This window comes from Dreissena polymorpha, chromosome 1 (assembly GCF_020536995.1).
Source record: "Dreissena polymorpha isolate Duluth1 chromosome 1, UMN_Dpol_1.0, whole genome shotgun sequence".
In the NCBI taxonomy this organism is placed as follows: Eukaryota; Metazoa; Mollusca; class Bivalvia; order Myida; family Dreissenidae; genus Dreissena; species Dreissena polymorpha.
In genome coordinates, this window is record NC_068355.1 from 5,539,899 (window position 1) to 5,553,507 (window position 13,609).

At 39.7% G+C, this 13,609-nt stretch overlaps 1 protein-coding gene across 1 annotated transcript; it reads right to left on the reverse strand.

Annotated features, from left to right (window-relative positions):
- Window positions 1–1,123: 1,123 nt before the first annotated feature.
- On the reverse strand, window positions 1,124–13,556 carry LOC127869266 (uncharacterized). Its single transcript, XM_052411674.1, has 11 exons — window positions 13,000–13,556; window positions 10,954–11,694; window positions 10,215–10,326; window positions 9,136–9,237; window positions 6,969–7,053; window positions 3,290–6,581; window positions 2,995–3,096; window positions 2,536–2,713; window positions 2,171–2,371; window positions 1,647–1,864; window positions 1,124–1,377 (listed from the first exon to the last, which is right to left on the reverse strand). The coding sequence occupies exons 1-11, from the start codon at window positions 13,133–13,135 to the stop codon at window positions 1,214–1,216; spliced, it is 5,331 nt and encodes a 1,776-aa protein (XP_052267634.1). The 5' UTR covers window positions 13,136–13,556; the 3' UTR covers window positions 1,124–1,213.
- Window positions 13,557–13,609: the final 53 nt, after the last annotated feature.

A 13,609-nucleotide genomic window follows, 5' to 3' on the forward strand; every position in this document is an offset into this window, starting at 1 on the left:
CGGGCAGTGATAATCGGACCCAGGTCGCAAACCAGGGTTACTGGTATGCTCCCTGCGGGCCGATTATCACTGCTCGGCCCATCTCAGCCGTGTATTATCCTCTAAATAATTCATCGTAAACACACACACGCACTCGTTAACTCGTTGAACGACTGCGTACCCAATGACCTGAACGACGCAATCAGGGGTGCAAGGCCAAAAAAAGTATTCCTTATGTACGTGTTCTAAAAATAACCGTGGAGAAAACCTTATCTAAAAATAACCGTGGAGAAAACCTTATCTTTTCTTTATGAGTCGTATTTGTTCTATAAAATCATTTAGCTGTAGGATAAAGTGGGTTTCCGACGACGAACGTCAAATGCCAAGCGTGCATTTTACACGGCGAGTTAATTCGAATACATGTATATGTATAAGGCATTTTACTCCGAGTTTTTCTTTCTGCTGGTTTCGGTTTTGCTTCCAACAATTGCTAATTGCCATATGTACGTGTTGTGGACGACAGCGGTACGTCGGGAACGCCCCCTAGCATCCGCACCAGAGAATCCTCACTGCTTTCCATCACTCGCACGTTTAGCATGCACTGGAGTTATTATTTAGGTCGAAACCATTATGATCTTGCAGTGTGTGTGTTTGGAATGTTACAATTTAAACCCAAACGCAAATGAGAAAATATTATATTTTTCATTACGTATTCAGACATTATCGACAATGTGTTATGGTATTAATTTACGGAGCTGAGGGCTCGATTGGGCCGATTTTATACCCAGCCGATAGTTAGATTGCGGGCTCGCTATTGCTTTCCTGCAAGCATAAACCAGTTGCATGTAGTTGTAATACCTCATAAGTCATTTCTGTTCCGGTCGTTTTAAACTCCAAAACAAACATATTTTTTTACAAAACACAATTTAACGCGAGGGTTAATTTTTCCTTAAGATTTGACTAGTAGCTGGAGGTCTGTGACAGAGGACCTAAACTAGCCTTATATACAGTAGCCCATCCAAATTGCAGCAACGATGTATGCTTCGACCGAATCATGTGTGTCAAAACGGCCAATAATTTTTATCGTGCAATAACTTTCGATAGAAATGTATGTGTAAAATTAAGTTTAAAACAACACTTTGTGTTTTGTTTAACATGGCAATTTATTTTAGGAGTAAATTGACAATCAAATAAAGTTATGTATGTTATTATTTTGTTGTTCATGAGTAAAAATCTAGAGTCTTTGTAGCGCGGACATGCAGATAATGCCCTTGGCGGGGTACGGGAGGTCGTCTGGTTTGGGACACCATCTCCGGTGCGCAGTGTCGTAGCACTCCACGCTCCTCAACATGTGGCTACTGGGTTCGGACCTCCCGCCAATCATGTAAATGCGACTTCCTGAAAATGGGTTACACCATTATACATTATTAAAACACTGTTAAAATTTTATTCATTTAATATAATGACAATGTATATACTAAAATGTATACTTTAATTGACAAATAAGTATAATTTAACAGTTGTCCGCTGTTTAAACGTGAAAATAGGGATTAACTGCTTGTATTTTCAATTAATAAAACAATTATCTTGCAAAACCATTTCATAAGAAACGAGCTCTTTATTCTAATTTTACATAATAACAACGGATTAAATCGAACAAAACGTACCTGCAACAGTGACGCCCGCAGCATGTCGTGACGTCATCATATCCGCCTCGAGCGTCCATTGACGTGATTGGGGCCGGTAAACGTCGATGGCGTAGAGACTCCGGGGCTTGGAGTGGTCACTCTGCAGGGTCAGTCCACCGCATAGGTACAGGCTGTCTTCCACACTGACCAGAGAGGCGTAGCAGCGCGGCTTGCGTATACAGCTCTTCATTGACCACCTAGAAAATGTTTTTGTTCGACACTATATGCGAAGTGACCAGTAAATGTCGTCACAGGTAAGATTAAATTCAGTGAACACATTATGATCTAAGTGCTTATCACAAGATATTCACAGAGAAGTAGATTATGAATACACAATTAAGACAAAGCTTTTTTGTAATTTGAAATAAATTTCAAGTAGTATATATATATATATATATATATATATATATATATATATATATATATATATATATATATATATATTATTTTAAAACTTCGCGTGAAGCGCTGTCGATTACGACTATGCGTTAATTCTTACGTACGTGTTTGTTGCAGGGTTGTAACATTCGAACAAGGCAAGATAGCTAGCCGCATTTTTCTTTGCAAAGGAATTTCTGCCGCCAGCGATGAAACATTGCCCACCCAACGTTGCTGCGCAGGCGGCGTATCTAGGTGACGTCAGCATGGCGATGAAGGTCCACGTGTTGGAACGTGTTTTGAATTGTTCCACTGTCGACAGAATGCTGAAATATGAAAATGTCGCATTAAACATGTATTTGTATTTGTACTTGTTTGTGTATGTAAAACTATTAGAAACAAATAATATCGCAGTTAAATGGACTTGGTAAATTATTCATATCATGAAGAGTAAGAGGGGGAAATATTTAATTCGCCAACATCGTTATACCTTTTTTCTGCACCAATGCCACCAAAAACATAGATGTCTTCGTTCACGGCGCATGCGCAATGCTTCATCCGCGCGTCGCCCATTCTTGGTTTGGTGACCCATGTTTTGCCGTCTATTTCGATCGCAAACACAGTGTTGGTCGGTTCAGTCGGAAAAATTCCGGTTGGGTCACGTCCACCTTGAAATAAAACAGTAATGATCGTTTAATTTCATGTAAATGGTCATACGACACCTCTATAAAAAGAATCAACGCGCTAGGTTCACATATCATGTCGTTTTCACACCAACACTAACAAAGGAACCACTATCCCTATCATCATTACGTCCACATATAGTACCACATACACCCATATAATGCAAATGGTAATACTCACACCACCAACGCCATTACTTTCATATCAAACATTATCATTTCGTTAACCACCACAACCACACTTCCAGTACTTGTTTTACACATACCTATGAGGTATACGGTCCGATCCACAAGGACCGCCGCGTGGTGCTGCCTAGGTGAGGGAAGGTCACAGAATCGAACCCAGGATTCGTTGAAGACAGAACGCGCTGAAGAAAAAAAAATTAGGTTGCTCAGTTATGCGCTTGCAAGAGGGTAATATGTGAAGGATTAAACTTGACGCGATGTGTGTTAGTCTTTTTTATGTATGTCTTTAATCGCATATGCCTATTTTTATTTTAAACCACACTTGCATGAATATAGGATATCTATTACAGCACTGTTCAGTGACTGCATTCATACCTTGTTCGAATTGCTTTCTTTGAAATCCGCCCACTACGAAGATGTCCACCTTTAATTCCGAGAAGCGTTTAATGGTTTCTGGTGATTGTTGTGGTGCCGTTTCAGTTTTTGTTTCTATCAATTTCGATCCCAATAGCTGCTTTACCTCTCTAATGCTCTCTGGGGTAGGGCAACTTGCTTCAGGTCGAGGGATTGGTGAAGGGCTTTTAAACTCGCTCAAAGATTCCACCGAGGTCTCCGATTCAGATCTCAAGACGCTTTTTTGCTCATGTCTCGATACGTTCTTTGGTTCCATTGATATTTTCGGTTCAAAACTCAATACTGTCTTTGGTTCCATTGATATTTCCAGTTCAGATCTTATAACGCGCTTAGTTTCCATTGATACTTTCGGTTCAGATTTCAATACGCTCTTTGGTTCAAATGATATTTCTGGTTCAGATCTCAAGACGATTTTTGGTCCGACTGATGTTACCGGTTCAGATCTACAGACGCTCTTTTGTTCAGATTCCAATACGCTCTTTGGTTTCATTGATACATTCGGTTCAGATCCCAATACAGTCTTTGTTTCCATTGATATTTCCGGTTCAAATTTCAAGACGCTCTTTGTTTCAGTTGATATTTCCGGTTCAGATCGCAAGAAGCTCATCCGAACTGATGTATCCGGTTCGGAACTAAAGGAGCTCATCGGTCCGACTGATGTAGCCGGTTTAGAAGTAAAGGAGCCCATTGGTCGGACTGATGTATCCGGTTCAGATCTCAGAAAGCTCATTTGTCGAACTGATGTATCCATTTCAGATTTTTGAACGCTCTTGTGTTCAGATCTCAATATCATTTTTGGTTCCATTGCTGTTTCCGATTCGAATCTCAAGAAGCTCTTTGGTCTGACTGATGTATCCGGTTCAGAACTCAATTTTCTATTGTGTTCAAATTTCAAAACGCTTTTTGGTTCCGATGATAATTCCGGTACAGATCCAACGACGCTCGTTCGTCCTACTAATGAATCCGGTTCAGATTTCAAGACGCTCTTTTGTCCGACTGATTTATCTGGTTCAGATCTCAAGACGCTCCTTGGTCCGACTGATTTATCCGGTTCATATCTCAAGAAGCTCATTGGTTGGACTGATGTATCCGGTTCAGATCTCAAGGATCTCATTTGTTGAACTGATGTATCCGGTTCATATCTCAAGAAGCTCATTGGTTGGACTGATGTACTAATATCCGGTTCATATCTCAAGACGCTCTTCGACTCATTTTTTTCATCCGGTTCCGAGCCAGAGAAGCTTTTACTGAGAGCGCTGATTTGTTGCAATGACGTCTCCAGTACACAGCTTACCTCGTTTGCACACTCTCCGCTTTCTTCCAACGACTTCTCCAATAAAGGGCGCTTTGGGAATTGGCACTCGCTGCATGATCTATCTGATGACGTCATTTCAATTCTCATTTTTTGAGCTGATACTGCTGGTTTGTATGTCTGTCTCATTGGATGTTGGCAATTAATGCTGGCCCTGAAAACTTCCGGTGTGTTGCTTTCTTTAAGCGGCATTTTGTTTGGTTGTCCTTCTGCTAGACTAATCGGTCCGACTAATGTGTCCGGTTCAGATCGCAATGCGCTCTTTTGTTCAGATCTCAAAGCGCTCTTTGGTTTCATTGATATTTCTGGGTCAGATCTCAATACGCTCGTTGGTTCGATTGATGTATCCGGTTGATATCTCAAGAAGCTCATTTGTCGAACTGATGTATCCGGTTCATTTCTCAAGAAGCTCATTGGTCGGACTGATGTACTAATATCCGGTTCATATCTCAAGACGCTCTTTGACTCAATTGTTTCATTCGGTTCCGAGCCCGAGCAGCTTGTACTGAATTTGCTGACTTGTTGCAATGACGCCTCCAGTACACGGCTATCCTCGTTTGCACACTCTCTGCTTTCTATTAACGACTTTTCCAATAAAGGGCTCTTTGAGAATAGGCACTCGCGGCATGATCTATAAGGGCTCTTTGAGAATAGGCACTCGCAGCATGATCTATCTGATGACGTCATTTTTCTCATTTCTTGAGCTGATACTGCTGGTTTGTATGACTGTCTCATTGTTTTTTGGCAACTTATGCTGACCCTGAAAACTTCCGGTGTGTTGCTTTCTTTAAGCGGCATATTGTTTGGTTGTTCTTCAGTTAGACTAATCGGTCCGACTAATGTATCCGGTTCAGATTGCAAGAAGCGTATCGGTCCGACTAATGTATCCGGTTCAGATCTCAATACGCTCTTTTGTTCAGATCTCAAAACGCTCTTTGGTCCCATTGATATTTCTGGATCAGAATTCAAGACGCTTTTTGGTTCGATCGATGTATCCGGTTCAGATCTCAATATGCTAATTTGTCGAACTGATGTATCCGGTTCATATCTCAAGTAGCTGATTGGTTGGACTGATGTATCCGGCTCATATCTCAAGCTCATTGGTTGGACTGATGTATCCGGTTCATATCTCAAGACGCTCTTTGACTCAATTGTTTCATCCGGTTTCGAGCCCGAGCAGCTTTTACTGAAATCGCTGACTTGTTGCAATGACGTCTCCAGTACACGGCTATCCTCGTTTGCACACTCTCTGCTTTCCTCCAACGACTTCTCCAATAAAGGGCTCTTTGAGAATAGGCACTCGCTGCATGATCTATCTGATGACGTCATTTTTCTCATTTCTTGAGCTGATACTGCTGGTTTGTATGACGGTCTCATTGGTTGTTGGCAACTTATGCTGACCCTGAAAACTTCCGGTGTGTTGCTTTCTTTTAGCGGCATATTGTTTTGTTGTCGTTCTGTTAGACTTATTGGTCCGACTAATGTATCCGGTTCAGATCGCAAGAAGCTCATTTGTCGAACTGATGTTTCCGGTTCATATTTCAAGAAGCTCATTGGTTGGACTGATGTATCCGGTTCATATCTCAAGACGCTCTTTGACTCAATTGTTTCATCCGGTTTCGAGCCCGAGCTGCTTTTACTGAGAGCGCTGATTTGTTGCAAGGACGTCTCCAGTACACGGCTATCCTCGTTTGCACACTCTCTGCTTTCTTCCAAGGACTTCTCCAATAAAGGGCTCTTTAAGAACTGGCATTCGCTGCATGATCTTACTGATGACGTCATTTTTCTCATTTCTTGAGCTGATACTGCTGGTTTGTATGACGATCTTATTGTTTGTTGGCAATTAATACTGGCCCTGAAAACTTCCGGTGTGTTGCTTTCTTTAAGCGGCATTTTGTTTCGTTGTCGTTCTGTTCTACCCGATTTTTTCATCGTAGAAGGCTATATTAGAATACACATAATAAAAACGCTACTTGTAGGTCATAGTTAAAGGAATATATAATGTTCCTTAACGGAACAATATACAAATAAATATTATTAATACTATTAATTATAGTACTTATAATATTAATAATAATTATTAAAAAAAAATAATGACAATAATTATGATAATAATAACAGTATAGATAATATTAATTATGCTCCTCCACTTCCTCCTCCTCCCCCTCCTCCTCCTCTTCCTTCTCCTATTCATCATCATCATCATCATCATCATCATCATCATCATCATCATTATAATCACATCAAATAGACCATTAAAAAAGTATTATCCCACTACCATTATCATCATCTCATCTCTACCGCTATCAAGGTACAAGCGCTGCCTACCGGTTCAGTGGCATATCCGTTCCTCTTCTTCAAAACAGGAAACTGGAACGGCTCTCTCCTGCTCAAAAGTCCCGCGCTGATGATCCTGTGCATATTTAACAATATTTTAATATGAAAACGGTGAAAAATGTGAGATCATCAAGTTCTTAAATACAAGACAGCATGTGTTATGTTTAAAGGGGCCTTTTCACAGATTGTGTCATGTTTTGAAGTTTGTCATTAAATGCTTTATATTGATAAATGTAAATATTGGATACAAAAAGCTCCAGTAAGAAATTAAGAATACAAATAAAAAATGGCTGTTTGTAAAACATGCATGCCGCAAATATGGGCTGTCAGTTGTAGTGGCAGCCATTGTGTGAAAACGTTTTTTGTCACTGTGACCTTGACCTTTGACCTAGTGACCTGAAAATCAATAAGGGTCATCTGCCAGTCATGCTCAATGTACCTATGCAGTTTCATGATTCTAGGCCTAATTATTATTGAGTTATCATCAGGAAACCATTTTACTGTTTCGAATCACTGTGACCTTGACCTAGTGACCTGTAAATTAATAGGGGCCATCTGCCAGTCATGATAAATGTACCTATAAAGTTACATGATCCTAGGCATAAGCATTCTTGAGTTATCATCTTGAAACCATTTTACTATTTCAAGTCACTGTGACCTTGACCGTTGACCTAGTGACCTGAAAATCAATAGGGTCAGTTACTAGTCATTATCAATGTACCTATGAAGTTTCATGATCCTAGGCGTAAGAATTCTTGAGTTATCATCCGGAAACCATTTTACTGTTTCCAGTCACTGCGACCTTGACCTTTGACCTAGTGACCTGAAAATCAATAGGGGTCATCTGCCAGTCATGATCAATGTTCCTATGAAGTTTCATGATTCTAGGCGTAAGCATTCTTGAGTTATCATCCGGAAACCATTTTACTGTTTCGAGTCACTGTGACCTTGACCTTTGACCTAGTGACCTGAAAATCAATAGGGGTCATCTGCCAGTCATGATCAATGTACCTATGAAGTTTCATGATCCTAGGCCTAAGCATTCTTGAGTTATCATCCGGAAACCATTTTACTGTTTCGAGTCACTGTGACCTTGACCTTTGACCTAGTGACCTGAAAATCAATATGGGTCATTTGCCACTCATAATCAATGTACCTATGAAGTTTCATGATCCTAGGCGTAAGCACTCTTGAGTTATCATCCGGAAACCATTTTACTATTTCGAGTCACTGTGACCTTGACCTTTGACCTAGTGACCAGAAAATCAATAGGGGTCATCTGCCAGTCATGATCAATGTACCTATGAAGTTTCATGATCCTAGCCTAAGCATTCTTGAGTTATCATCCGGAAACCATTTTACTATTTCGAATCACTGTGACCTTTGACCTTGTGACCTGAAAATCAATAGGGGTTATCTGCCAGTCATGATCAATGTACCTATGAAGTTTCATGATCATAGGCCTAAGCGTTCTTGAGTTATCATCCGGAAACCATCTGGTGGAAGGACCGACCGACCGACGGACCGACATGTGCAAAACAATATACCCCTCTTCTTCGAAGGGGGCATATAAAAAAAGAAAAGGTAACCCTCAGCAGTGCTTGAACCACAGACTCCTGGAGTCGTGGAGTAAAAAGACTACTACTTACACCACTCGGCCATCCGTTCGGATACGATGACAGATGTATTTTATACTTTATATAAGCAATCCTCGTAGTTTCACAAAATATAACGACAACAACAGAACTCTCCAAAATTTAAATTCGTTTCGCGTTGCAACGCTTTATAATTTTCGGGTTTTTAAATCGTCAAAAGATGCATATAATGGCTATTTTAGAGCATGGTAAATTGTTCAGTATTACTGTTTCCTCACACATATCGTTACTACAAAGAAAATTTGCGAATCTGAAACAACTTTTTTTAATTTTCTATTTTGTCAATTTACCCAAACGTGAAAAGGCCCCTTTAATGAGATACGTGTATAATTAACTGGAAACACAATGAGTTATCTCGAGAAATAAGACCTTTCTTAGATTCCTAAATCAATTGTCATGGATACTGAAGTTTATTTTTCACACATTTTTGACACGCAAATGCGTTAAGTGTCAATAAATGTTACATGATTATTTTTTTTAAGCTTTAAGCAACACTTGGCTACCAGTTGGCGACGAGCACTAAATCTCGCAGTTCTGTGTAGTCTGCAAACATCCGGGTCTCGTCAACGCACTGGAACAGCTGGGACTGGCTCATGTGACAGAACCTGCGAACACAACACAAATATCAATTGGCAGCACCTCTCTGAGCACATTATTTACCAAATACAAATACTTACATACGGATTATTTATAACTCGTTTCCAAACTTAATTACAAATAATAACTTGGTTGGTTGACATTCAATAACAGATGTACTTTCCTACTTGGATCTATAGTTCATAAGTTTGTAATAGGCGCAATGCCCTCTTATTTCAATGATGTTATTCATATCTCAAATAACATTGTGTACGCTCTTAGATCCATCACACACACTGGTATATCATCTATTCCGTTTAAAACAAATTATGGAAAACGAGCGTTTTCGTTTTGGTCACGAACCATATGGAATTCAATTCCAATAAGCATCCGATAAGTGTCTTCGAATACAACATTCAAAATAAAATTTCAAGAATACCTACAAACAAATCATTGATATACATGTATGCTCATTTTTTATTTTATTATTTTTCTATGCTAATACTTTGTTGTGATGTTTATGATGGGATTTATTTTGAAAGATTGATTTTTGAAAGATTGATTTTTGTATCAGATTTTGCATATTTTGTATTATCATAATCATCATCGACATCATCATCATCGACATCATTATCATCGTCGTCTTCGGAATTGATAAGGAAGTTATTATAACATTTAACTGTATAGTTCATTTTCTTTTCTCCCTTGTATGTTCGTATGCATTTTTCAAAATATATACTTGTGTTTTGTTACTGAAGACCACATTGTAAAAAAGAAATTATTATGTGAATTCTTCATGAAATAAAGTTATTATTATTATTATTATTTTGTGTTTGGGCAATTGCTGCATTATCAATGTCCCAGAAATACAATAAAATTAATTCTCTGAATTATAACACATTTAAATTTCTGATTTCTTTTCAGAAGAAAACACGAACGTGGCAAACAATACGTTTAAGGACCTACTCGGTGCATGGTCCATATCCCAGAAACCATGATCACTGACCTGACGAGTTCCATGACACGTGTCGTGTACTGCATGCGCTCGTGTGCCCCGTGCACGATCCAGCGAAGCCCCACCTGAAACACGTCATATTCGCGCGGGGCCATCAGATCGTCTACAAAACAGAAATCGCATGTGCACAGTTTATATTAGAGAAATATATGAGCCGCGTTCTAAGAAAACTGGGCTTAATGAATGTGCGTAAAGTGTCGTCCCAGATTAGCCTGTGCAATCCACACAGGCTAATCAGGGACGACACTTTCCGCTTTTATGGTATTTTTAATTTCAAAATAGTCCCTTCTAAACGAAAATCAAATTTAGGCGAAAAGTGTCGTCCCTGATTAGCCTGTGCGGACTGCACAGGCTAATCTGGGACGACACTTTACGCACATGCATTATGCCCAGTTTTCTGAGAACGCCACTCAATTATGGTAAAGTTTGTCATGCTGTTTTATGGCCATTTAACATTCGACTTCAAAGTTTGACCTTGACCATTGAATTATTAAGACGGGCGTTACATGCGTTCGTCGTTGTTGAAGGGCAGACATTTGTGACAATTATCGGTACTTAAAAAACATAAAGCTCAATTATGGATGAAACACGAAACTTAGCAATGACGGACTAACAGTCAGACTGACGTACGAATGCTATTTGCCGCCTTTTTGGAATGGGGAAATGAGCATGTTCTGACGTGTATTATTCACGTACTTATTTCGCTCATTTAAAAGCAAATCAAACGTACCTGAAGCCAGCAATCTGCAGAAGTTATCCACCCGGATTTCCATAAACTCTGCCAGAAGTACGGCACTCATAAAATCGCGCAGCACACGATGAAATGCCTTTGTGTACAGAGGCCCCGAATACTTGCATCGGATCAACAGCCGCACAGCGTCTCGAAGTGACAAACATCCGGTAGATCGATTCAATCGCTTCCACAGTGCGCGGACGTCAAGATATTCGGCCATTATTAGAAGGTCGATTTCGTCATCGGGATTTGTCATCAAGTTTCCGGTGTACACAAATTCTAGAAATGTCGCAAAGGCGGATGGGCTGACTCCCAACAGTTTAATTTCTAACGGAAGTGTCTTTCTCACGTTGGAAAGAAGCAAACTAGAAAAGTATTTGCTAAAACAAGCCAAAACCAGTCGGTGTGCCATAAATACGTGATGCTCCACTTCTATCTTCACGTCAACTAGCTCTGTATTCTTATACAGTTGGTGGAGGTATTCGCCAAACGTGACGTAATGAGACAGCCTCGGGACCGGAAGCGAGGTAATGTTATCCCACGAGTACCAAAGTTCTTCCGAAATTGAATTACCAGAGTTCGAGGATATGTACCTATACATTTCATCGAAGTTTTCGAATTCCTTCAGTGCCATTTGCGTCATGTCCACATAAAATATAGGGAGTGGCAAATCCGTGCTGAATGCGTCGTCAAAACTTGCCATCTCGTCTGGCGTTGAACGACCGTCAGCAAAACCACCTGAGACATGAAATTAATCAACGTAAAGTCTGTATGGTATGTAGATTGTGGGAATTGTGATAGGAATAAATTTAACGGCATTTTAAACTCAAAACCTTTATAAATCGAATTCCTCAAAAACGGCCTCCTATATCAACTCGAAAAATTATAACAATGATGTTTGCTTACATTTTCTACGAAATGACAATACATGTACTAGTTTTTATCCATGACGCTCTCGGCCACGTGCAGGTGTGTATTCCTTGTATTCCATGTGTAAAGGGAATCACGAGAACAATATTGGTTTTTGTGCATTTAATTATTTTCTTAAGACAATAAAATAAAAAAGTATTTGTTTCGATTAAAAAGCGTATGTGCGCAATAAGGAGATTGCAAATTGGTCGATCGTTAAATCCGCCATGCTGTTAAACACAAGCTCAAACCGCACGTGCAAGGCACGTTTGTTAATAGTATGACTTAACACACAACACACGTTTGTTTTATCAGCAAAATATTATAAACATCTTTGAAGAGTTGATCATGGCTGTGAAGATATAAACTTCAATTCTTTGTAACTTACGAGATCTTGAAAGGACCATTTTCGGGAATGGATGAACATTCCATCAGCAGTAAGCTGCTTTTATGGGCTCTCGATGAAATAAGTGTATCAGAGCAATTGGTTTCCATAAATGATACCGAGCCACCAGGGCCGTATGTTCTATGTTAGCGCGATTAACTGTTTAATTATTTTCACTTATACCAAGTATTCTTATATTTTGTTGTGTTGTTGTTTTCATTTTCTAGTGATGTTGCACGTTTAATGATACATCATCAAATCTTGAATTAATTAAAATTATGTAGGAAATACGAAAATTCGAGAAATCCGTTGAAAGAAAATTAATGAATTGTAAAACATGTCAGTTTTGCATACGAAGAGCCTGTGAGTGTAAAGAAATCTACATTCCGATTCACTACAATTTAATTTTAGTTCAATCTGTTTAATAACAAAATACGTGTTTGAGCAATAATTGGTTTCCGACGACGGGCACCAAATTCCAAAGACACGTGTGCATTTGGGGCAATTGCACTTTACCGGTACGTAACGAAGAACGGAAAAGCGAACCCTATCCCTAACCCGCAACAACTAACACCTAACACCTAGAACGCAACACCTTATAATCCTTTTTATCCTATATATTCCTTAGCTACCGCCCCCAAACCCCCAGCTTTGATGATAGTTGTTAACAACTGCGTACCGGTAAAGTGCAATCTAGACGTGCATTTTACAAGGCGAGTGCATTCGAATACATGTCTTAGGCATTTTACCTCGAGTCTTGCTTTCTGCTATTTTCAGTTTTGCTTCCAGCAATTGCTGATTGCCATATGTACGTGTTGTGGACGACAGCGGAACGTCGGGAACGCCCCCTAGCATCCGCACCAGAGAATCCTCACTGCTTTCCATCACTTGCACGTCGTTACATTCAACGGAGATGTTATTTAGGTCGAAACCATTGCTCTGTCAATTGTTAGCGTTCCTTTCGTTCAATGGCACTAGAGTTTTGTGGTTTGACGTTATCGCTAGGAAACGCACGTCATGACGACGTGACGTCATACATAATTATGACGTCGAAAACTGCGCTACGAACCGTAAAGCGACGTCAGTTTATTCCTTTGATCATCTAAAATGAAGACGAAATGAGGCCAAAACAAAACATGAGAAACATTATTCAGTTATGTCTCTCTTTAAACGGGCAATAAATCGCAATGCGCCGCCAATATTTTCAGTCACGATGCTGATGGTGAAATGACCACTGCAGAAATGACTACTTTGACTGTCGTACAATGAATGCTGTAAGCGAACGCCAAACAAACCGAGAGACGCCTATGGTGAATCCGGCATACCAGCTTTAACTTTGAGCCGGGGTATTATAAGACA

Bases quoted from the DNA above. Each gene is read 5' to 3' on its own strand.
- LOC127869266 (XM_052411674.1), bottom strand. From the start codon at position 13,135: ATGGAAAGCAGTGAGGATTCTCTGGTGCGGATGCTAGGGGGCGTTCCC. The intron at 10,327-10,953 runs GTACGTTTGATT...TCTGTTTTGTAG, and splicing joins CTGCAGATTGCTGGCTTCAG to ACGATCTGATGGCCCCGCGC. The intron at 1,865-2,170 runs GTACGTAAGAAT...AACATTTTCTAG, and splicing joins TACAACCCTGCAACAAACAC to GTGGTCAATGAAGAGCTGTA.